The 26,909-nt window shown below is 41.5% G+C and overlaps 1 protein-coding gene across 11 annotated transcripts in view; it reads right to left on the bottom strand.

The window, feature by feature from the left end:
• Positions 1-21,116, bottom strand: part of ST3GAL3 (ST3 beta-galactoside alpha-2,3-sialyltransferase 3) — a 178,999-nt gene extending 157,883 nt beyond the window's left edge. For 8 of the 11 annotated variants that reach the window (XR_014512600.1, XR_014512601.1, XR_014512602.1 and 5 more), the window contains exons 1-2: positions 9,301-9,575; positions 3,378-3,522 (exon numbers count right to left, since the gene is read on the bottom strand). Coding sequence is in view for 7 of the 11 variants with exons in the window: in XM_083446103.1 (XP_083302229.1) it covers positions 3,378-3,498 (121 nt within the window). In the remaining 4 variants the exon portion in view is untranslated. Of the gene's footprint in view, positions 1-3,377; positions 3,523-9,300; positions 9,576-20,890 lie in introns of those variants that run through there. The other 3 variants (XM_083446108.1, XM_083446109.1, XM_083446104.1) reach the window with 3 other exon arrangements.
• Positions 21,117-26,909: the final 5,793 nt, after the last annotated feature.

Genomic DNA, 26,909 nt, shown 5'->3' with positions numbered 1-26,909 from the left:
CAACTATGGTTATTTGGGGGGAGTGTGTCTTGTTTTATAATAGTTCTTTGTGCTCACGTTTTCGAATTCAAGCCTTTGCAATGGGCAGCTTTTCAAATGTTAAATGTTTGCCTGTTTGACTAAAGAATTTATTTACATGAGCTTGTTGGCTAAAGATCTGCTGAAAAGTCCTATCTAGAAACTGTGCAGTTCTAGTCCCTAACTTATCTCATTAATTTGCTTGTTTGTTTATGAGATTTTGATACTGCCTTCATCAAAACTGGTAATAGCAATATTGATCAGGCAGTCCAGGAACATGTCACACTGTGTAAGATCAGCCCACTTGTCTGAAATAAGGGATAAGAGACAGAAAAATCAGGAAGGAATTTAACACCTACGATTGAACATCAGAAAATGCAAATACAGGAAGAAGGGTTGAGAGGGAGTCTAGGTAAAACAGGTGATATTGGGGTGGGGGTGGGGAGTTTGAATTGACTACCTGTTTCCCCTGATCAGACACAGAAGTTTCTATCTGGAAGCAAACATTTCATAATTTTGTGTGTGAAGGGTAAACATGCCAAGATCCTGTATTCCAAGTCCATGACAACAGAATACAGCACATCGAATATCTGCTTTTACTCTGTTTATTTTCTGTGCTGAAAAAAAGCGAAAGCCAAGATCTTCCCCACTCTGTATCATCATCTACAGTTACTAGGCAACTGTGCAACTGCAAAAAAGTGCAGTTCAAATGAAAGAGAGTTGGTCAATGGTATCATGCCCTCCAAAAATGACAGCAAAAAACACATAACAGAAATGGAGTGGATTTATGCTTCTGACATAACAAGACACTAAGTGCAAGTTGTAGGCAATATATATACATACAGAAGTAACAAGGAGTCTTTTGGCATTTTAAAGATTAACAATCTTGTGGTATAAGATTTAATAGACTAGAGGAATTAGAAATATGCCTGAAATGTTAACTTAGGTTAGCAGGTGTGCGCGTGTGTGTGCGTGTGTGTGTGTACACACACAAACACAGATATACAAATTTGTGGTTACATGCAAAGGAGAAAAACATTAGAAACGATCCAGCAAAAGTTAAGCATTGAGGTCCAATTTATTTCAGAAGCATGTGCTTTATTATCTCCCACTGAATGAACTAAAATGCTGTGAACTGCCCTGAGATCAATGGATTAAGGGTGGTATACACATTTAATAAATACATTAAATAAATAAATAAAAATAAATTTTCAATATACTTAAGTTTGGCTAGGTTGTGCTGATTCATGAAATTTATGGGAACCCTATATGACCTAGAAATAGACTATTTCATTTACAAACAAAGTTATCCCTTCAAAGTTTGAACTACAAGCTGAGCACAACTGGAGCCAAATGGTCCAACTATAATTGCACATCCTATGCTTAAAGAGCATTATTAGAGACACTATTTTTAATACTGATCAGGCATCACACCAACTGTACTACTACATTTTACTTCCCAGCTGACCTCATTGTAGTTATGACATTTGTTAGGATACTTTGGCTGCAATCCAAAGCCTTACATGCCTAGAATTAAGTTCCATTGAACTAAGTGGGACTATTTTCCAAGTAAGCATGCATCAGATGTGGGATGCTACTCCACTGTACTTCAAATGCATTTGTTCTCCAGTGCACTTCAACTCCTATTTTTCTATATATGTACTTACCATTTTTTAACTCCCATAAAGCAAATAAGCAGACTGCTGTCTCAAAGACTCATTTCACAATAACCATGGTGGTTTCCAAGAGTCAATGAGGTGTAGTAGATGGTTATATACAGGAAGTTAAATATTTGCAACCATTACAACAATATACTTTACTGTTATCTTAACAACGAAAAAAGTATGCCACAATAATAAAGCCAAGTGACAGACAAAGATCAAGACACTACCACAACCCTTTCCTAAACACACAGCACATTTTATTGCAAATATAATAAAAGCTCCTGAACTACATCAGATACAAAGGTCAATTTAGGAGGGTTTGGGAGTGAATAATACATTCACTTTAGGTACTCTGAAACACCCCAGTAACTGCTTTGGTGCTGCCAGGAAACATGGTAATAGAAAATGACAAAGCAGGCCACAATTAGGTAACTGCCAGGCTATGGGTCAAATACAGCCCATGCTGCCTCCCCATCAGGCCTGCAGCCTCCCCTCAATTCCCACCACCACAAACCTCCCTTTGAAACCAGCAAATATTTTTCCAAGCCTAAATGTGGTACACAGGGCCATATGGGGGAATCAAAAGTGGGAAGTGAAAGGTTAACATTTATAGCTGAAAAAGCCCCCCATGCCACCTTCAGGCTTGGATAAAAATCTTGCTCTTTCCTGTCACACTGAACACTGCCTTTCACATTGAACACACCGTGGTAGCTTGCTCATATAGTAACCAAGTTGCAAAAAACTAAAATGAATATCCAATAACATGCATATAGCAGGAACACTTATGTGGAAGAGAAGCAGGGAACTTGTAGTTTCACCCTGTCAAAACAAGATGTTTAAAATGTCAGGAAGGAGCCAATAAGAGATAGAAAGGAGAAGTGTGTTCAAACTCAGGAGAACCCCAGATTATCCTTCATAATTTGCACACCATCAATTGCATCATGGATTGAACCAAATAATAATGAAAGCAACAACATTTGGATTGCTTTTTTTGTTTTGTTTAATAAAGCACTGGAGAAACAAATCATCTTCAGCTATTTAAATAAGGACTAAACTAGAATTGGTTCCACCTGAGTAACCAAAGCCCAAATACACCAGTAAGCAAGGCATTGAAGTTGCATCTCACTCTGTGCAAATACCAGCACAATAACTGCATTTTGTATGTGTGTTGGATTCTTCATTCAGTTGTGTCCTGGTATGTACTGGACACAATTAAAACATACAGATCCGTTGCAGAACCAGGACAAAACCATCCCCCAAAATTAATGCCTTTACCAGTAAGTCATATCTAATGGAGGATAAAGAAAATAAATGGAAACAACATGCTTCTGCTTGTATAAAAGATAAAGAAATAAAGAGCCATCACCACCACCATAATAACAATAGTAATAAATCTTCACACAAGTCTCAGTAGCTCATCCAACAGTAGTAACATAATTAACTATCACATCTATAGACAAAATACCTATGAAAATGCAACAGGAATCTACAGTTCATTTTATAATTTTCCAATTAATTGATCTAGGTAATAACAACATTAAGAAGATACATTTGATCTCTACAGCACAGGAAAGGATCAAACAATTGTTTGGACATGTTCTAGGCTGTGCCACAGCAGGCAGACCTGAAATCTATGAAAAATTACTTAGCCATACATCTATGGAGGCTCTAAAATGGCCTGAGCAACATACTTACTTGAATCCTCCCATCGGAGAAGATGCAGTTTCCAAGCTGAATAATACAGAAAGCCCAGCACCAGAAAGAGACAGAGGGCTAGTAGCAGGTTACGCATGTACACCAGTAGTCCCATCTTCATATAGGGTTGTCTCTTTTATAATACCTGGAGGAAAGAAACCAGTTTGAGCCTTGCATTTTCTAGTTTGCTTACTGAACCCTCTGCAGCCTAATACACACACACACATAAAATAACAAGCAGCAAATCTGTTCCCTTCATAACATGCATATTATGTAGATACTCTTATCAGCAACAGCAAGATCACAATTTTATGTCTCTTGCATGGAATTAAGTTCCATTTAAATGAACATGATACATTTCTGAGTAACAGTCTGTGAAAAAAACAAGTAACAACAGGAAAAAAATCTGAGTAACTGTCTGTATGCGAGAAATAAATAAATAAATCAGGGGTTGCTCCTCCAAGCATTGGTCTATAAATGCTATTCTTAGAAGCTATCAGAGTCCATAGGAAGCCAACTCATTCCTAGATCACTATGTTTAGAAAATCCACTGCTCTATATCACATGACCTCAATTATAAAAACTCAGAACAAGCTATACTAAAAGTCAAAAAATATTCCACAACACGAGATAAATGGCATAAGATAATTAATTTAAATAGAATGAAATAAAAAATATTGAGTATATGAAATTATTTTCCCAAGAACTTGCTGGCTTTAATTCACACAAATCTTAAAAGTACCATTCACATTCATTTAAACTTTCTAATAGCCATTTACCCTCAGTAATATAGCCCATGACTCTTTCAACACCATAATGCAATGGAATACAGGGTTATAGCAACATTTCCCCCCAAATTAATAATACTTAATTCTGAGACAAAGCTTCTACACAGCCGAGCACCACTGATATTTTAAGATTAAATGAAATGTACCAGTATGTCCTTGGCTACAGCAGTCAATGGAGATGTGGCAGAGCAGGTGCTAACAAGACCTGCATTTTCTACAACTGTCTAAAAAACTATGGGCATAATAGCAACTTGGCATATGCCTTAATTAGAATCTATCCCATTTTGAAGCCAAAAATTCTGGAAATAATTGCTCATCTCTCAATAGCAATAAGAATGGAGATAACTCTAAATGGAAAAATACTAATCCGCTGTCCATAATCTGTACACATGAATGAGGAAAGCAAGGAATGAGAAGAGAGGATTCAAGGCCCGTGGCTTGTTCCCAGTCTTCCAAACCATGGTTTTGACTAACATCTTAATTCAACCAATGTAGCACCATATATTTCTTAAAGCCACTAGGTACTTGGTATCTTCATCATGTCAGATTTAGTTTCCATGTGAAAAAGAAATAAAATTAACCTTCTCTCATAGAAGGTTTATTAACTTTACATGTGCAAAGATTTTCTCAACAAGTGATGGACTCACGTTTAGTATATATTTATCAGATCACTTACAAAGCAAGAATGAGCAAATGATTAGGAAATTAAATGACAGAGCTCCTCTTGACTTTCAGCAACTAAAGAAAATAAGTACTAGCATACCAAGTACTGGCCATATACAGGAACTCTAAAAAAAAGAAATGCAAGCTGGCTTGAACTTCAGTATTCTGCCAGCATTTGACGTCTGGCCACTATTTCCAATTATCTGATACCCTGTACATTTTCCAAATCCCATTTCAGGACACCTGCTTCAAACAGACTGCAAGAGACAAACACAAAGAACTTCCACCCACATTCCTCACATATAACATTACAAGACATGACTGATGAATGCTGAAGGCCCCCTCAAGTAGTCCAGAGACCCCTGCCTATTTCAAAGCAGACCCCCTATGCTCCAGTATCCTATATGAATAATTGACCAGGAAAGCTCATGCCTTGAACACCTCTATGTACTATATGCATCCCGCTGTTGCACTGCTTGTTCACTTCCTTCCCACCAGTTTGTTGTGAAGAGAAAGATATTTCAGAAATCCCATCTGACAGCCAGCTGGAGCTCCAGAATCACATTTAGAAAAGCCAGGAAGAAATCTAACAGCCTCCTTTGTAACTGTAGCATTCAGGAGGAAGGGTGGAGCTTAAACTTCAACAGTGGCATTGCTCAAAGAGAGTCCTGCATCTTCTAATTATAAGGCAAATTCAGCATTTAATAACAAAGGGCAGAGTTGCTTAAGGTAAGAACATTTAATTCTGATCGCTAGAGCTCTTCCAATAAAAATCTCCCCGGAGCAGTAACGAAAGTATTGTATGCTACCAAAACTGGCACAAACGCATTATTGCACCACAAAATTTACTAGTGGGTTTAAACAAAAATTAGATATTTGATTCAAAAATTATTCTCTTTGTTTCCTTGACCATTCAGCTGAAAAAGAAAATGCCACTACATAAAACAAAACACAAAACAGACCCTTCTGATATGAAATCCTATACTTGAAATTCTATACTCAGAACTAACCCTCAGTGCGTTCAATGAGACTGATTCCAAGATAAATGTGTATAGGACTTCAGCCTAAAGCTGATTGAAACATTACACCAAACCACGGTTTGGCATTATATCCAGACCTGGGCTTTCCATAGGCATCTAGCTGGTCATTATGCAAACAGAATGCAGTAGTGGCCCGTGCAACAGCATAGGTGGGGATCTGCTACTCTCCTAGCTTCTGAACAGAGAACATCACCTGCACTGAAAAAAGGGAGGAGGGGCAAAGTGCAGGAAGCTTGGCACTGTGCTATGCAGGAAAGTAAAAGTCTCGGCCTCTTCCAAGATACAGCAGAAAAAGGCCTGCTTCACAGAAACAAGTTCCAGCTGACTAGAGCACATTTCTTGCATAACTATTTCGTCTGGATTAGGAAAAGTTACTCACATCTCTTTGAAGAAGAAGAAGAAGAAGAAGAAGAAGAAGAAGAAGAAGAAGAGGAGGAGGAGGAGTTTGGATTTGATATCCCACTTTTATCACTACCCGAAGGTGTCTCAAAGCGGCTAACATTCTCCTTTCCCTTCCTCCCCCACAACAAACACTCTGTGAGGTGAGTGGGGCTGAGAGACTTCAGAGAAGTGTGATTGGCCCAAGGTCACCCAGCAGCTGCATGTGGAGGAGCGGAGACGCGAACCTGGTTCCCCAGATTACAAGTCTACCGCTCTCAACCACTACACCACACTGGCTCTCCATTAATACACCACACTTTGCTCCATTAATACTAAATTTCTAGGCACACTTGTAAGAGAGTTGTAAGAGTGACTCATGTTCTCACCATCCTTGTTTTGATATTACTAGCAAAATTGTGTCAGCTGAAGGACTCACACACGCGAGTTTTAGCCCATAATAAATGCTCTACCCCTCGAGAGCAGAAAAGCTAATACATGATCAAAACAGATTCCTTAATTTAAAGGAATGATGAAAGTATCTTGAGATTTAGACTTACGCCTCATCACACAAAAGCACCAAGGAGAACAATAATAAAGTTGGAAGAAATTTATTCAAACTTTTTTTTAAATATAGCTGTAAGTCCAGCCCTCTTAAGTTCAACTCAAGGCCATCTCTTTTGTCTGTTCTGACTGGTTTGGGCACCGCTCTTAGCATTAAAGCACAAAGGTCAATATTGGGACTAGTCCAATGTAACTTGTTTTTTAAAAATGGCCTGAAATCACAACAGTAAAATAGTCAAATATACAACTGTCACCAAATCTTTAACAAAATCCCACACAAATTGTGAAGAGCTCTATGAAGATCTCTACTAGACTAGATAAAATAATTGTTGAAGAGATTCAACTAAAGATCAGTGTGATGTACAGTGGGACACACAACAACCCAGCAAATGCACACTGATGGAATCCCACTTCTGACCTCTTGATTACCTCATCTCATTGCCTGGTAAGTTCCCATACTAAATGTATGCATAAGTCAAGCTGCAATCCTACACATACTCTCCTGAGAGAAATTCCAATTGAACTCAATAGAATATGCTTCCGAGTACACATGCACAGACTTGCCTTTTTCACACTCAGAGAAAGTGCACTAGCTTTGCACTGGTACAGAGATGTAAACTTTAACTGTTTTGCACACCCTAAGAACTATTTTCTGTACCATATCTCAACAAGCAAGTTATAATTACATGGAGTACAGGTGTGACCATTGTTTGAATAATAAACATAGAATGCATTTCATAAATCTAACAAGTATATATATACATGTGAACATGTAGATAGACAGATTTTCCCCCCCACCACACACACACATACATATACATATACATTTTTCTGGGTCTTCACACCTTTACTCTATCAGGATTGCAAAACAGGGAACGCATGGGTTTATTTATAAAATTAAAATATTTATATGTCAAATTTCCATTTGACAACTCCCAAGAAACCTTCTAGCAATAATAAAACTATAATAATTTAGATGGTGGCAGAAGAGGGCCTCTGTATCTGGACAGTCTCAAATACGAGAAAGAATTCCTTCTGGTGCTCAGGTCTCAAGCCATTTGGGATTTTAAAGGTAACCATCAGCACTTTAGTTTCAATTTATAGAAGGCTGGCCGACCATAGGTTTTTAGATCAAATTCCTTCCTGAAAGGAAAGTTTTTCATTAATCTCCTTCTGTTCTCAGGAATTATTCTTTAGGATAAGTGTTCACATTAAATGTGTCTCCATTTTTAAAAAAAAATCCCAAAACCTCCCTGCACATTTAAACTAGTACATTAAGTAAAAAGTTCAAGTACTTCAGAGAAAACTAGGCTCCAAATCATGCATGGAACAGATTTGGAATACCTTTGGTCAGTGAGTACTCTGGTCAGGTGTTATTGATTTCTCTTATCAGCAAATTCTCCAGCTACTTTCTACATAAATGTTGCCAATGCTTCTGCAACATATGGCAGGATCCAAAGGGTTCATTTTTTAAAGGAGCTCTGTCGTTAGCCTACAAAGGTTATAAAGGTAGTTTTGGCAAATGGAGATGCATTTCTGAATAGAGCCCTTCAAGGTTTCCTCTGCATTCCAACTAAAAAAGGCTTGTGTTACAATTACAGTCAGCGTTTTGTTGACCTTTCCCTTTGGGTCACTGAATGAATAATAATGCAGTTGGAGAATTTATTTGGAAATGAACTAGCATGTGAACAGTCACACGGGTGAACAGTTAACCCATAAAGTGCAATCACGTATGAAATAACCATAAGGCGAAAAAAGAGGCACACCCCAGATTTAATCATCATTCTTGCTTATTTCTTCCTCCCTCATGACCTCTCATCTTCCATTCACTGCTACACAGAAAATGTTGGCACAGAGGAACACATATTAGCTTGGCGAGATACAACCCCCTTTCTGGGAAGAGTCCTGGGGTAACACTCAAAGACCGATTGTCTCCCTACCGGCCCAGTCGTGTGATCATCCACCCATACAAGTACTAGATCCCATTCAGGAGCTAAAACCAAGACAGGAAGATTCTGAAATCGCAGTACAGTGCTCGGTGGGTGACCCAAAGGGAGTTGTTTAGATGGCGAGCCTGAGGCTGTATGTTTGATGGGAAGGGGAAAGATGGGAGGCGAGGCGCTCCTCTGGTGAAAAAAGGAGGTTCTGGCCACACATATGGGGTGTACTTTAATGGGTCTTCTCTTGAGAGTGAGAAAGGAAGGAAATCCCTGAAGTCTCATGGGATCCCTCATTTCCTCACTCTCAAGAGAAGACTCCTGGCAAGGCAGGGTCCACGTGAGGTGGTGGAGGAGGAGGAAGAAAAAGAAGAGCAGGACGGCAGGGACGTAAATAAGAAAAAATCACTGCGAGGCGAGAGGTTGACCTGGGCAGAGAAAACACATTGGATGCAGAACTGAAGCGCTCGCTCGCTGCTTCCTCCTCCTCCTCCTGCACCACCACCACTACCCCGGAACGGATACCGCCTCCCTCCGCCTCCCATCTCCTCACCAGAGCATCAGGGGGATCCCGGCCGCCCTTCCTCCGGGTTCGGGTTCTGGCTGCCCCGCCGCCCGCCATGCCGGGCCGGGCAGCGGCGGCAGTACTAGCCGGCCTCAGGGGCAGGAGGGGGGGGGGCCTCGGTCACCAATCGCACAACAAGGCGGGACTTCCGATGGCCAATGGAGAAAGGCGAGGGGCATTCTCCACAAAGCGCTCAGCGACTGCGGGAGCGCGGGGGGCTCCCTGCCGCCCAATCAGAGGCAAGGAGGGTCCTCCACTCAAGCGTACCAAAGACGGAGGCCCTCAGCTGTCCAATCATGTGACGCGAGGAGCGGAGGGGGGCGAGGGCCGTCCAATCAGTGGGGCCGCATCCTTTTATTTTCCCTCTCCGGTTCTCCCCGCTCCCCCCTTTAGGCGGGGCGTTAGATATCCTGTGTAGCCAATTGAGGAATAGCGTGGGAGGACCAGCGTCCTCTGCAGAGATTAGGAAGGGTCGGGGGGCAGAATAAGAAAGGTATGGACTGGAATCCCAGACACTGGGAAAGAGGGAAGGGAAGGAAGTCAGGAAGGGAGGAGAAGGGACCAGACGTAGCACATCCGACCTATTGTAGGCTGATTGAGACGCTAGCCGCTAGGAGGAAAAATTCTCGTCCGAATGCGGCAATGCGTGTAGGCTTGTGCAAAATGCCAATGGCATCCGTGGGTGACCGGGGCCAGATAAAGCTTTTGCGAAGAGCACATCGCTGCTTGCAGGCAGCCTCGCTTCCCCACCCAACCCAAAGGTGGGTACCGTGGAAAAGTTAACTCGCCTTTGACCGGGGGGATGGGGGTAGGGAGGCGGGCAAAGGGTTGAGAATTCCACAGGCACCGAGAGACTGTCCTGGGAAGCTGAAGCGCGGCATGTTGGGGTCAGGGCACGCTTCCCTTCCCCACCGCTCAATGGAAACTTCCCCTGGGATTCCCCGTAATCCCCACACGACATGCTAAAGGGAGCGGGTGGTTAGTCTTGTTTGTACCTGATCCTGTGCGGCAAAGCAACAGCTGCGGCTCCCCCAGCTAAAGCAAGAGTAGGAGAGGGTTAAGGAGGCGGCAAGGCATGCCAGCGGAACTTCCGTCCTGCAAAATGCTAGTTTGGGTCCTCTCCAGGGGTGGGGTGGGGTGGGGAGGCTGTAGGGCAGAGCCTAAATATACAAAATGGAGCTGTAGAAGGGTAGGGGGAGATGTCTTTCAAGACATCTCCTCCTGGGGCTTGGATGTATTCTCTTCCTAAAACGATAAAATAACATTATGCTCTGCTGCCAACTGCAGGTATCCTGCAAAATAAGGGCTGTTTTGGACGTGGCCTATAAGTCCCTTAATAAACACAGAGAAACAGCAGCAGCAGCCTGATTGAAAAAGTAGAATTGCGATGCAATGAGGAGAACAAAGGTGCCCCCAAAGATAGATAATAAAAGTAAGATTCTCCCTAGGGAGGGAGACAAACTACTTACCTGCATCTTAGCAAAATGAGATCCCTAAAAAGCTGAGACAAATAAAAATAACAGCTAGAAAGCAAATGCGGGGATTTCCAAATAGATTAGGGTTTGAGGAGAAATGTAGGCTAGCAGGTGTAAATGTGGGGCAGCAGATTGGAGCCAATGGCTTCCTAAAGGATTCAAACATCCTGTTGAATGAGTAGTGCAAAATAACACAGAAGTTAGCAATCCATTAATGGGGCATAGTTTAGTGTAGATCTTATGCTTTGAATGCTGAAGGTTCAATCACTGGTGTCTATTTAAAAACACAGGTAACAGGACTGAGAAAGGCTACTACTTGAAATCCTGCAAGAGCTCCTGCCTGTCAGATAGACCATATTCTATCTACTCAATGAACTGCCATGGTTACTTGATCTCTCAGTTTGAAAAGTTTTCTTCTAGTTAGGGATTTTCCAGCACTTCATATTTAGCTAGATTCATGCTACCTTTATAAGACTTTGTTAAGCCAAATAATCTCACACTTAATGCTTCTTTCTGCAGCAGTGCTTGCTTTCTACCAGTTTACTCCTGATGTCAATAAAAAAGCAACTATAACAAACCAACACCACTCGGTTTTGCATCATGTTCATCACCTGCTGTGAACTGTCAAGCAGCATTATCCTATTATTTCTAAAGCACCTATATAAACTAGTTGTATATAAAACAAAATGAAAAGATGCAGGCTTACAATTCTAAGACAAGACATATAAAGAAAAAAGATTCGCGATGGGAAATGATAAAGGTGTGAGATCAATTAAAGAAAATTGGTGAAGTTTTAATTGGACATCTAAATGCACCAACAGTTGAGTGGAATAGGTAAAGGGGTAAAGCACAACAAAAAGAAGAGAACAACCAAGAAAAAATGGTACAGTTGGGAAATGGAGGAACCAGAAAAGCAAGAAAGGGAAGAGAAGGGGATGAATGGCTACATGAGTAGGACAGAGAGAATTAAACTTTTGAAATTCAATAGATAACATTTAAATAGAAAGCAATAAGAAGTCAAGTTTAAATTAAGAATTAAATTATAGCAACAAGTGGAATAGATTAAATGAGCTGAATAATTTGAGAACTAAGAAAGGGGTGAGTGAACAGATAGGACTGAGCAACAGAGCATTGCATTAATCAGTTTTTGAAATTTATAAGAGTGAACATGCACTCTATCCTTCTCTGATAAACAACTGGTCTTCAACATAGGTTAGCTTGTACATCAGTTTACATGCTTTGTGGAATCCTGTGGAATCTTTGCGCAACCTGGCAAGGAATGCATATTTGTATAACTACTATTGCAACTCAAAACAGTTGCATATGTTACGCAGTATACAAATTCTGTTTGTTAAATAAATAGATATTATGCTGTCAGGAATTACCCCTTGCTTCCAATTGGAATGAATAGTTTCCTTGGAGTGAAAACATGTTCCCTGGAAATTTGCTAGGACTGAATCACCTAGATATGTTTATTTGCTGAAGTATATAACGTTTAAAAAGAATTTACCCAGCTTTTCAGTAAAACAACCAAATGGCTTATAAAAACACACACACACATACAATTTGATATAGAAGTCATACAAAAAACAAAACAATAAAATGGAAGTACTTATACGTCAATTATAGTAACAATCTAAAAGCAGCAGACCATAGCAATTAAAATAGCAGACCATGTGTTGAAAGCCAGCTGATTTTTGAAAAAGGCTTTAGTTGGTGTCTAAAAATAGAAAAAGGGAGCATGGCAGATTACCCCCCCCCCCGGGAGTTTATTTCACAAATATGGTGCCTTCACTACAAAGGCCCAGCCCATAAAAAATCATGTGAGAGTAGCCACTTTCTATGATATTCTCATCCTATATCTTTCAGAGCATTAAAGTTTAATGTTGTCACTTTAAATTTCTCAGCTTTCTTCCTTACACTCTTCCTTCGCTTTTCTTACATATTTGTTGGTGTTACTTAGCATTCACAGAGTTTCCTTCAAAATATTTCTATTACTTAAGCACCACCTTTTTTTCGGCGTAATTGTTAAAGATTGACAGCATTGAGTTGAGTCCAACAATTGTTCCTTCACTGTTAAGAGTCTGCTGTGTGTGTTTTTCTGAGCTAGTGCCTTGCATTTGTTTTGGTTTAAATTAGAATTGTTCCAAGTGCTCTTTTTTAGTTTTATACTGTACGGTTGTGCATTGGACATAATGCAAGACGCAAACATCTCAGTTTTAGATTCAGTGTGACACTGAAACTGTGGAGACTGCCATCTCCTCATTAAACATTGACATGTAAGCAGCTGACCTGAATTTTTTTATGATCTTTATGTAGTCAGTCTGCGCTCTTTGTGTCAGTTGAGTTAACCATGCTTTTGTGATTAAGTAGATTATCCATTACAAGTAGGTCTTTCACAATTTCATTTTAGATCCACAACTCCCTTGAGAGATAAGAGTGTCCCCTTCATTAAATAGTTTCCACCAGCAACTAAAAGCATTTTCATTTGCTAATATTTCTGCTGGGCTCTTTTGAATATGCTAGTATATTTATTATATTTCAACTTTGCTTCTATACTGGTTTTTAAAAGATTGTCACTGTTAGTAGCATTCACCACATGTTATTTTCCAAATAAACGAAAGGCCATTCAACATATTAAATAATAATACAAGAACACTCTGAACTAAATCCAATACAGCAAACCACAAGTCAACAAATCCCAACAGTCAATAAATAGACATAACCTAAGCCGTTACAAAAGCTTTTTAATAAGCCAAAATCCCTATAACAAAATCATGACTTCACCAGACACTTGAAATAATACAGTGAAGGAGCTTAACATTTCTCTTTTGTCAGGACATTCCATAGGGTGGGTGCTACATGGGGAAAAGCCCTAAGCCTAGCTGACACTACCTTCACCTCATTAGGCTGTAGGACCTGCAGCAGAGTCTCAGATGATGATTGCAACTTGTGGAGCAGAGAAGCCTGCTGAAAAAGCTAGTCCATGAGATACCTACATCCCAATCCATTGAAAGCTTTGTGGCTAATACCAATATCCTGAATTGAACCTGGAAACTAATCAGCGGTCAGTGCAAATCACACATGCTTGACATGATAAAATCAAATTTCTGGGCACCATCAGCATGTGTCTGGAGAAGTGTCTAAGAAATTTAATACATAAATGGAACACAATCCATCCTAAAAGAAGCATATACAAAGTTCACTTGATATTAGAATGAGAGAAATCTGCTGTTTAAATCAGGCATTAAAGTCTTTAACATAGGCTGGAAAGTGCCCATAGAAATCATGCTTCCCGATTGCTTCCCAAAGGAAGGGGGTCCAGTGAATCATCTGGTCCAGCTTTTGCCCTAGACCAGGATATTCTATACCTAATGCATTACCATTAAAGCATTAACTGAAGATTACTTAGCCGATACCTCCAATGTTCCCTCATCAGGTTTCTTACAGTTAGAAAGTCGATCCTAATGCTTCACATAAATTAACCCTTACATATTGCCCTTTTCTCGGAGTGAACAACTCTGCCTGAAAACTCATACTGTTTCCCTCAGTTTTCTTTTCTGGACTAAAAAAATGCATGATTTCTCCCACATTTCCTCAGATAATTTGCCTTCTGGATTCTTTGTCTCTCTTGTCTCTCACTTCTAAATCCTTTCTAATGTCAGTTCAACGACTTTTGCAGTTGAATCTCCCATGAATGCTATGTGTCCTTATTGCTTCTTGAGTCTTGGAAACAGCTGCTCTTTTAATACGTATGAATATAACATCAGCTTTTTATGACACAACGTTAGGAATAAGGAAAGCTGCCTTATACTGATTCGGATCATTCGTTATCCAGCTCAGTGTTGCCCAACATGGCTCTTCAAGGTTTCAGGTAAGAGTCTTTTCCAACCCTAACTGGAGATGCCAGGGATTGAACCTGGAACTTTCCACATTATTATTGTGTAGCAACGTTGATCCATAAAACTACAGGTCATATTTTTACTACAGATCAGTCATTATTTTGCACATGACACAAGAAGACCAAGTGGACTTTGTTCAGCTTATGTTCAGCTTGGACTGATTGCCACCATTTAAAAAACCAATTGTATTTGGTATTTGCATATTTCTCATAAACACTTCAACATGTCCTCCTATCCCTGGCATATGAAGACTACTTCACTAGATGATAAAATGTCAGGTGTTGTGTTTCCCTATCAGAATTTTAAAAATAAGGACACAACAGAGGTGCCATCCCCTCCCCCCAATCATAATCTTAAGCAATATGAAGAACTGGTGAAAATGAAGGGATTTGGATTTTCCTCTCAACTGTGTTAGCTCTGCCACCCTGCACTCAAGGAAATAATTCAATCCTCCAAGGATAATATGAACAGCATATAAGGCAGTCCTCAAAGCCGACAGAACTAACCAAGAAATTGGCTCTAGAAATTGCATTAGTTTCTAAAGCTGCCTGAGATAACATATGGAAAGAGACTTAATCCACTAAACTCTGTTTGGATTAAATGAAACATTTCAACATTTCCTACTACAACAAATGGAAGAGGACTTTTGCTGCCAGCTTCCCATAGTCATCTGGTTGGCCACTGTGGGAGCAGAATGCTTGACAGTGGTCATCTGACTGAACGATCAGGGCTCTTCTCATGCTATTCACTTTTTTTTTCCTTTTCAGGACATACCCAAGAGAGGAAGCAACATAACACAATTTCTTTTCACTCACAGCTCCACCTAAAGCATTCCAATGTATCATCAGTGCTCATCTTAGACAATGAGATACCCTTCTCATAGTGCTTGAGTAGGAGGTCTGTCCTTGCTTACAGATGGCTCCCTAATTTAAAACAGCTACTCTCACGAGCAACAATAGTCAATCAGACCCTGCAACAATACTATCCCAGGACCATGATAATATCAGTTACAACATCAAGGTGTCATTTGTTCACTCTTTATCTGATTTGTTATAGGCTGTCACCTACTGGAAATGCCCTGTGGGGTGTGGGGTGGGGGTTAGACCCATTTCATGCTACCAAGTCTAACTAGGCCCAAATTTGTGAGAGGATAGGTGTACTGTCCAACAGAACTAAGTGCAGGACATTGAAATTAATAAAAGTAAACAAGATTTAGTGACAAAAGGTATTGTTGAACCTAATTACTAATGAAATAAGATACTGGCAGCTGCTGGGTTGGCTTAACAGAGCTTAAACGCCTTAACAAAGATACATAGTTCGTAAAGCAATTCTTAAGGAGAGACCTGGTCCCTGTGAAATAATGCGATAAAGTAGCCATGTTGGTCTGATGCAGTCGAAATAAATTAAAAAATTGTCCAGCAGCACTACAAAAAATTGTCAAGTAGTCCAGATCTGAAGAAGTGTGCATGCACACGAAAGCTTATACCTAGAACAAACTTAGTTGGTCTCTAAGGTGCTACTGGACAATTTTTAAAGTTTTTTATTTATTTCAGACCAACACGGCTACCTACCTGAATGTGATAAGGATTAGTATTATTCAGCACCTTCAACTGAAGTCCACTTTAAGCAGTTGGGGCAAGCTATCACTATGTACAAGGTACAGAAACAACAAGAATCCAGTCATGGCTCATCACAACAATCCCTCATCACACCCCACGCTGAGCACAAAAAACTAAAAGGCCTCGTCATGGCTGGATGCTGGAGGGTTCGACCACTCACCTCTTCTCCAGTGTTCACTCACAAACCAAATGACCTCTGATATAGGCAATGACCTGCTTCTGAGAAAAGGTGAGATTAGCAATTATCTAGGTAGTTAAGACAGACAGCAACAAGGTTCTCATTTGTTATTCAGCCTGTGTTTTGTCTCTCTGGAAACACAACTCCATGTTCTCAGGTGTCTTACCTGCTGGAAAGCCTCCACAACAAAATCAGATTTCCTGCCACAATGAATCTTGAGACAACTGAATCTTGAAACTGTTCACTCAGGATCAGTCTTTGCAGGCAACCATCTAACTGCCACCTAGAAGATTAGGGCTATGATTACTGGGTGGTGTTTAGGGCTTTAATGTGTTGTTTCACATTAAATGGTATTTTCAAACAGATGTCAAGCTGGATGTCGCTAAGAGGACATAAAAACTAGGAAGTAATTAAGTTTGATTAAACAACGTTACAATGTCGTACAGCTTCTCTGGGATTTACTGATGCTTTCAAGAAGAGAGCACATAAGAAAAAGTCCAAGGTTTATTTGGCATGTGCAACTCTCCACTTCACCCCTTTCTCAGCAGGAATGTCCAGAACCAAGAAGAAAAAGAATCATCGCCGTATTATTATCCTGCATAAAAGGGGAGAAGGAAATGGCTGCCTAAATAGGGATGGAAAGGAAAATGGGGCAGAAGAGGAGAAGTAGGATAGAATTACAGGGACTTAACTCGGGGGAATCACCATTATCTGATCCCTTCCTTTTGCAAATCTAAAGTTTATAAATTTAAATTCACCTCTTTTATTTATAAAAGATGGGCTTAAGTTGGTCATAATTTGCAACTCTGCTTAATCTTTTGAGTCTATACTCCCTGTTCTAGGAACATATTTTGTTCTTTCAAATTGTGAAGTGTAAAAACTATGATCTCTTATAAGATCTTGTTCTTTTATTTAGTACTTCTTTCTCTGAAAGGCTGCAATTGCTGTAATTGTGAGGGGGTGACGTGGGGGAGAAGTGGCAGTTGGAAAACAGCTCTGTTGTGTTTGTTTTCTGGTGATTGCTTCTGAGTTGTACCCATCCCTGCTATTTCTCCTTGTTGAAACTGGTCAATTTGTGGGTTGCCTCGCCAATAGTCAGACAATAGCTTTGCACATTCAAAGGTTCATGCGCTGCTCACAGGACCAACCCAGAGAGTGAAGTGATTGTGTTAGGTGGCAGAGGTGTGTGTTTGTGTGGCTGCCACTCAGCTGCTGCTTCTTCTTCTTCTTCTTCTTCTTCTTCTTCTTCTTCTTCATTTCTACCCTGCCCATCTGGCTGGGTTTCCCCAGTCACTCTGGGTGGCTTCCAACAAAAGATTAAAATAAAATACTATTATCTCTGTTGGAAGCAGAGTGCACCATGCATCCTGCCCTGTATCCCCTAACTAGCCTACTGCCCTCAAGCCCAGTGGAGGACAATGTCCTGTTACCAGCACTGAAGAGGGTGGGGAAGGTGCAGACGTGTCCTTTGGGCAGCCAGTGGTCTTAGGTGTGCTGTGTTTGTTATCCTTAGTACTTCACAACACATACAATGGTGAAAAGGACACACACTTTCCTGCTATCAGAGAACTTTGCTTCCCTAAGCAGCTCTCTTCTTCTTCCCTCTCCTCTAAATCCATGTCTTATATATATTCTACTAAGCAAATAATTATTTTAAATGAGACAAAATTCCTGTGTTTCTTAAAGCCAGGAAGTTATGATCAACAGAATAGATAAAGGCACGGTGAGGAATCAATCAATGTGCAAATAGGTTCCATTAATTTTCTCATCATATCTTGTTGCTAACTTAGTCTATTCCAGGTGTCTCTCAGAAAAGCATCCCAGCAGGAGCCTTTTAACTTAATGGAAGTAAGCAGAGGCTGCTCTGTGGGTGATAAGCCGAGTCCCATAGTTGTAATTGTTAACAAAATGTTAGAGAGCTCAGGTGCAGCCCCAGGGAGTAGCTATCCTCCTCACTAACTAAGCTCAGCGAACTAAGTGGAAGAGGAAGTTCTGCTGATACTCAACTCTCTGACTCAGACTATGGCCAGATGTACAAAAAGGCCAATAAATGAACAATGCATGCAGGACTCGCACCTCTTTGGGACACTGATCTAGGATTTCAGCAGCGATAATTCATCATCCATCATCCTCAGGAATCTATTGTGCTAAATGAGTGGCTGTAGCCTACCTCTAGTCAGCCTCTCACTAACTCCAGCTTTCATGTGTCTAATTTTTTACTAGTTGATTTTTCCTTGCCCCATCACCCTCTGCTTTGTGTGCTTGTTTAAGACTTATAGAAGTTTGCCACACTTCAGTGATATTTGGATGGGTTCCAAGAAAGGTATCGCTCAGCTCTGGAGGTTTTTTTTCTTTTGGACCAACACAGCTACCTTTGCTTTTTAGAACCCACTGTGACCCTGCAGGGGGACCCTGGGACATGCCTCTCAGTTAATATGCAGCCTTAGTAGCCAGAAAAATATCAGTATCTTAAATAATTGTCTGGGTTGTTTATGCAGTTGAGCCAGCCATGTATAATGATTCCATGAGAAAGGAGTCTTGCCTGAGTGATTCTGACGTGAGTCAGTTCTTACGTCACATGGCCAACACTTTGTTGTGTATACATCAGTCTTTGTGGCAATGAGCACTGGAAAGTGTGAAGCAAAAAGCCTGTAGATAATGCATACAGTGCATGGCAGCTGTGGCCTGGCAGAAGTCCATTACTCACCTCTTCCTTCACACGTTCCTCCTTCATACTTTGTGGTGTTTACAATGCAAACATTTGTACACATGTAACAAATGCAATTGGCATGCATCATGCATTTACTGTAGGTGAAAGCTAGATTAGAAACACGGAGTTGCTGTTCAAACCAGATTTTTTGGGGTGTGGGTGTGTGCAAATTGAATCAGTGAGGAAGTGCTGAGAAAGGGAGCATTTACATCTTCCCATGCCCAGTCTAAATCTACATACCCTTCCTCCCCCATTTGCCTCATGAGGGAAAGCATGCAGGTACATGTATCATGTTGCCTGTATTCTCCCCTCTCCCAGGAAAAATAACAGCATTTTTGGAAATGTATTACTTAGATAAATAGAAATGCATGTGTTTTTATATTGTAAACCACCCTGTGATCTTCAGATGAAGGGCAATATGGAAATTTAAAGAAAGTAATAATAGGCCCTCAGGCAGAAGATACAGAAGCATGATTAGTCGCACCAACAGGGTAAAGAACAGCTTCAATCCGTGGGTTGTTAGGCTGCTGAATGAAAAGATAACAACAGGGCAACTGACTTTCGGGTTTGGTGGGTGTGCATCAGTAAACGAGGGGAATTAAGACTAAGAGAGCTGAGTGGGGGGTGCTCGTGTAATCTCACTGTATACAAGTTGTACAAGTGACAATAAAGTATTTCAATCTGCCAGTGCCAAATCTCTGATCTGACTCAGCCCCAACCCCCACAGCTGTTTTGAAGTTAAAATATATTTATACCCCCACACATCTTACTTGGTTTCCCCAGCCACTCTGGGCAGCTTCTAACATACAGTATATATAAACATAAAAAAACTTCCCTATAGAGGATTGCCTTCAGACAGCTTGGGGGGTCAGATCATGTCATACCCTCCAACATTTCTCCAATGAAAATAGGGACATCCTAAGAAAAGTGGGACATTCCGGGATCAAATCAGAAACCAGGATGGCTTCTATAAATCAGGGACATCCCTGGGAAATAGGGACACTTGGAGGGTCTGAAATTATCTAACTTAAATCAGCTGATTAGAGAATAACTGTTAGAGCCTGTTGGAGATCAGAGAGTTACCTGAAAAGAATGTATTAGAACTCTCTTGCTTCTATGATTGGCTGTTTGCTTGGAAACTTTCAGGATGCAATTGGCCAGATTTAGGCATGATATTGTCTCTCCTCTGTATGATTGCACGAGTTCTTCCCACCCCACCCCCAGCTTCTTCCAAAAGCATTCATGCATTTTAAGAGTGCCAGCGCTTTCTAGGGTGGACTGTTTCACACAGTGCTCTTTGTGATAGAACCTGTGACATTTTTAGGAATTTGAAACATGTTCACAGATAAGCCATCTGAATAGTATATCATGTGCTGATCTCTCACAAGCAGCAGCCCTGGCATATTTTCTGCATTCATTCGGATTCATATCTGCAAATCTATTTCTATACACATCTAATCAGTTTGTTTTGCATTTGCTACCAGCTGTACAATACACCCACACCACAGTGCACCATATCCAGCTCTGAATATTATAAAAACACAACCAGAACTTGAACAGTGGCTTTTTGACACTCCCCAAATCCCCTACAGTCAAGAGATGTATTAATGGCAATGCTGTTCTGCAGTGGAATCTCTCTTTTGCGGTCAGAGTTGCTTTTCAAATGAGAGTGCTCCCCCATCCCCAAATCCTACCTTGAATTGCTGAGCCCTGGCCTCACCTGGATTCCGAAGCATCTTCCTTAGCGACAGACTGCCAAAACTGCTTTGCCATTCTGAACTGCTGACTCTGAAAGGAGCTGATGGCTCAGGTTCCAAATTCTATGCTTGTTCACTAGCGGACCTAAAAATATCCCCGGGAGCAGGATGACTGAATTCATGCAACAGCATCTGTTATCCTGGCAACTCTTCAGAGAGTAAAAGCTGAACTGTCAATCTGAAACAGAGTAATCAGCCCCCAAAAGAACCTCCTTTCTCTCCCACCCCTAGGGCAGGCGAATACTCCAGCATAGGCTGCATGCACCTGCTACAGGAGGGAAGGGTCTATGGAGAGATTTGTCCTTCAGTATTGTTTTATTGTTTTTAATATTCAGTTGGAAGCTGCCCAGAGTGGCTGGGGAAACCCAGCCAGATGAGCGGGGTATGAATAATAAATTACAGTATTATTATTATTATTATTATTATTATTAGTGGAGCAAGTCACTCAGACATGTTGCAAAAGGCAGGTTTTTGCCTAGAGTACACATGTACAATGGTATAATGCATGTATAAATGTGTGGAGGTCAGCAACAGTAAAACATGTACAAGGCATATGAATTGTTTACATTGCTATCTGCAGAACGCCTGGTGGTGTTGTGTTATTGCCCCTTGGCAGGAAAGAGTATCTTTCAGGTGGAGGTGTTTGCCTATAGTACTGGATAGACTGTTGGTAGATAGCTGGTGACTCATGCAAAAGAAAGCCTTTGTCTTCACATCCCTTCACTTAGCACCGTGTCTCCTGGGCGCATGCTTCATAATGTTAAAGCACAGGGGGCCAAGCATTACGTCCATGTCTAATTAGCTGGTCCACCACTGCTATTACATTTTAGTCCTGGCTGCATGGATATTTGAGGAGGGAAACAGAGTGAGGAGGGGACAACACTGGGCAGTTGCCTAGCAACAGGAACATCTCATTTTGGGCAGTGCACCTGCTTGGTCAGAAATGGCATGTGTTGAAGTGCTTAGCAGCACACAAGACTTCTGACATCTCACACAAAAGACACAGGATGCTGCAGGGATGTCTAATGCAAAGGATTCTGTGACATCCTGCTATTTAGCACTGGAAGGTGTGCTAGTCAACTAGGAATAACACCAGGACAACTTTTGGCCTGGCCAGTACTGTGCCTGTAAGCTCAGACATTCTGCTTTCATCTGGCCACCACCTCTCCCCTGTGTTACATGGACAGGGGTTCAAGGGGCCTCTGGAGTGCTAAGGTCAGTTCATGCTGAGTGCCTGCTAGATTAAAAGTGGCACTATATGGTACCACATCAGACCTACCAATCACCCTGCAGTGTGACATGATGCCCCACTGATGCAGGCAGCAAATCATGAACATCCCTACCTTGATTTATAAATCCACCCAGCCCATAATTTATCCAGCATTTTAGTTCTTATGGTGCAGAATTTAATGGTATGGAATATTTGCAGCCTACACAATCAAAGTCATTCTTTTAGGATATTGGAGTTGATACAAATTCTGTCTCAGCACAGGAAGGCAAGGTTTGCAAGGTTTCTTCTTCTTCAGCAGTTTCACTATTCCATCCACAACGATCTTGAGAAGTAGTCCTGGCAAAAGGCCTCACAAAAGGGTAGTGGGAGTGAGCATTCAATCTGCCAAGTACTCCTTCCCTAAGAGACATACAAGAAGGCTCACAGCTAATTAAATTGCTTTGTACTCCAATCTGCCTGCCTACGCTCCACCACTCCCCCCTCCCATACAGGCACAGAGCTCTGGCAGAGCAATGTTGCTATGGGACAATGCCCTCCGAGTCTTCAGGGCATTAATTGCTGGCAAGCAGCCTTCCCTGAGGTCTCCTGTGAATCACCACAATTCACAAGGAACAGCTTGCAAGTAAGCCCACTTCTTATTACGTCCCTGAGCTAAGGCCAGACAGGTAACCCAAGAGTGTCTGCAAGCAGCAGAGCATTCATGGCATAGATTAGAAAGCAAATGAATGCTAACAGTTCCCCATAAACACTGTTTGCTGCTGAGGGACTCACTGGGCTCTGGGACTCTTTCATCAGCACACAACATATGAAGATACCCAGGGTGACTTCCTTTATTTATATACCACTTGCATGCCAAAATAGCTCCTGAATCCATTACTATCCACACTTTAGGGAAATGCAGTTTCATAAGTCTGCTTAACCCAAGGTAGCTGCCACACCAGCCAGTATTGTGTTGTGGTTAAAGAGTTGGGCTAGGAACTGGGTTCAAATCTCCACTCAACCATGAAACTCACTGTGTGACCTTGGGCCAGTCGCTGCCTTCAGTTTATCCTACCTCACAGAACTGTTGTGAGGATTAAGTGAGGAGAGAGAGAACCATGTACGTCATCTTGAGATCTTTAGAGAAAAAGGTGGGCTACAAATGCAATGACTAATAAATATTGTAAAGAATATATCCAAATAGCATAGCACAAGCTGTACTGAATCTTAGTGGGAGGCCAGAGTTACTAGGGTAGAAGAGAAATCTTAAAATGAAGACATTCAGAGAAGTAAAAAACAAAACAAAACAAAAAACCAGGCATAGTATACAGATAAAAATTCCCTTCTTCCATGATGGAAATGGTTGTGGGGAGAAGGAAAAATGCTGCTGTGAGCCTGGTCTCCATAGAGCTGCTTTTCCCATTCCCCAATACTCCTGTTATGCTCCGATAAGCCAAAGCAAGAGTCAACAACACAGGGAGACACTGAAACTCTTTACAAGTCCACAGAGCTACAGCATCTTCCTTGACTCTCTTCTGAGTGATATGAGCACTGCAAAAACTTGCTCAGGCTTGCTTCCCATATGTGTTGCCATTCCTTATCATTCAGTAGCTATTCATGCTACACAGCACCCAACTGGTTTTATCACATCGGCATTTTGGTAAACAGTGGTTACCCTTTCTTCAACCTTGTTCAATGAAAACATCATGCTTCCCCATCCATATATTATTTTCATTAGAAAGGAGGGGTAATACCTCTGATGAAAGTCACACTGTGCTCCTTCTGGGGCAGTGTGTCTGGCTCTGGTCCTCATCCTGCCCTCAGCCCTCACCTGTGCCTCCTAGAAGCTGACAGCGGCCACACACACCAGGAACAGCTTCGACTGGCTGGCTGAACCAGGCGTGGGTAGCCAATGGGTCTCAAACCCACAGTGTTGGACTTCCCCTGCATGTGAAGACAGGCTGCAACAGATTGAGTGGATGAGACCAATAGTAGGTCCAGCGGTCAAAAAGGTGGTTTCTGCACATGCTGTGTAGATGGAAATGAGAGGCAGGTAGGGCTTGTCAACATGGGAAAGTAACCCATCTAGGAGAAGCAAAACTCTGATCCTATTCAGGACTACTTCACACACACACACACACACACACACACACACACACAGAGAGAGAGAGAGAGAGAGAGAGAGAAAGAAATTGCATCCCCCACCTCAGCCCCAAGACCCATATGAAACCACAGGGCAGTTGTGTCTAGCTATGCTAGAAGCTATTAACAAATCCTGAGTACAGACTCTTGCTTTTTAAAAATGTTGATATTTATTACATTGTGTGTTTCAATTTGAACTAAAAAGGTAGGCTAATAAATTTATTAAAGCACCACAGAGCAGTCGCCAAAAATATAGAGAGCATGCATGACAGGAAGGAGGATTGGGAAAGCAGAATCTGTCTTTGATATTTGTATCTGGCCCCCAAATATTTGCACTTCAGCTCCTCATGCTGCATTGCCTCCAGTTAATTGCTAGCAGCCCAGTGACCAATTTCCCAAACTGTCCACACTCACCAGTTTGAGGAATTTACTATTTATTTGCTTTTGTTGCAAACTGGCAGGTTATTTATTTCTATCCTGGCCTGCTCTGAGAGTATAGAGGACATTTAAAGGAGAGATTTGAAAACAATGGAAGTGAAAGAGCTGGGGCTTCTCCAGACCACTCCCCACATCCTGTTCTATGTCTGAGTGTCTACTAAGAAGAAACACCAAAGAGATGAGTGCAGTTTTAAAAGATCTCACCTCAACTGTAGCGAGCAGAGTTCTCTCCTCCCCAGCCCTGAGCTCCCCTTGCACCTCCTGTTGGCTTTTCCTCATACTTCCGTAGTACAAGCACAGAGAGCTACTGTGCTTGCCTCAATCCAGCCCTGTCTGGGCCTCACACACAAGCTGAGAGGACAAGCCTGACCTTATGTTCATACCCTGGGCAAGTGGCAGGCAGATGCTGTCTTTATGTAGTGACAGCTCCTAGGCCTCCTGCCAGTTCTTGCTGTGTTCTACAAGGAGCAGAAAAGGCAGCCCAGAGCAGGAATATACCCTGGGCAAGATGATAAAACCTTCCATCCTTGCAGCCCTCCTGTTTCTTTAATAATGTCTAGTAATGTCTGGTCATCGGCCCAGTCCCTGTGGAGATTTGGCATGAATGAGGCCAGAGAGGATAAAAACAAAGTGTAGGAAAGATTTATACATAGAAAGATTTAACACACCATACACCAGTTCTTAATTAGAAGAGGGAAGTCACTGACAGACATCTTCCACATAAGTCATGTGCCAGAAATGAGTTCTCTAGGACATACAGAAGATCTAGACTGCATTAGCAGCAGGTACTGCAACAGGTAAGCTTCGCCCCTAAACCTTTCTGAAAAATGGGTTGAATTTAATGTAGCTAGATCCATGGTATTTCAGCCAAGTGCTTCTGTGACAAACTCATCCCAAAGAGTGGAAGTCACTGGGAGAAGGCTTCAGGTGTAAACAACGCTTGCTCACACCTAAATCACCTAAATCCTAAATCATTTTCTCCCTGTGCTAGTTTTTAGAGGATTTTGGTTTTCTGCAATGACCTTCAATATGTGAAGAACATTTGAGCATCTTCCTCAAAATATGAGCTGGAGTGTTGCAAAACTAGCCAGACAAAGAAAAATTTTGGCTGTTCAACTCTCTCACATATTTCCATAGGAATCTTTTTTCAGAAGATTAGCAAATGGAACAGTAAGACAACTGGTGATGCAACAGCTGCTCAAAATAAGTGAGAGTTCCTTAAGTTCTATGTCCACATGTGTAACTGAAGCAAAAAAGCCACAACCAGCCCTACAACTAGTGCACAATCCTCCACAACTCAATGAACCTTCCAGCACGTACTTTTCCTTCCCCTTTCACTTACCTTTCTAGTACCCCATTCAAACCATGGTTATAGGCACAGATGCAAAACTTAGAAAGGTCTGCTGGCTTGCATTTCACTAATAAAAGCAGCCAGCAGCCAGAAAAGTTACCCAGAATCATTTCAAAGGAGAATAATGTGGGTAAACCCTAGAGAACAGCATTGTTAGCAGCTACATCTCCCACACCTTTGAGACATTTCAATTACCGGTACTTGCAGCGAAGGGAGTGAATATGAATTTGGCAGATTTTGAAACAGCTCATCTCACATCTCAGTCCATGCCAGCAAGACTGTGCAGAGTGGGGGGTGGGCAGCTCAGTACACTTGCCCTGGGCTTCAGAGGGGTAAGCTGAGTGGCTCTGCCATCTTATGTAACTGGACTGGCTGCTTTTTTTTTTACTTTGTAACTTTTATTATATAACAAGACTTCTGCCCTGGGCCTCAGACAAGCTCTGCACGGGCCTGGAAGCCAAGGACGAGATTTGCCAAATTCAGGTCTGGCTTGAAACTGAATTTGCCTGCCAATTCTCTCCCAAAGAAGCCACAAAAGCACAACCAAACCATCTTATCTTTGAGAAAGTTAAAGTTGTAACTAGTGGCAGAAAGGGCCAACTGTTTCTGCACTGGAAATGATGCACCAAAGTATGCTCACAAACATAATTTCCTGCTGGGCAACATGTATTCATAGTTTCCTCTGCTTTTCAAGGCAAATGCTCAATACTGTAATTTCCTGTTAAGGAAACCAACAGGGCCTCTTACATCTTTAGCAAGGCCTCCCCAAGGCTTGCTGTCCTTTCCCCTTTTCAGAAAGTATTGTTGCTTTTCTT

This window comes from Podarcis tiliguerta (assembly GCF_965153285.1).
Source record: "Podarcis tiliguerta genome assembly, chromosome: 6".
Classification (NCBI taxonomy): Eukaryota; Metazoa; Chordata; class Lepidosauria; order Squamata; family Lacertidae; genus Podarcis; species Podarcis tiliguerta.
This window is presented reverse-complemented; position numbering and strand designations above follow the sequence as displayed.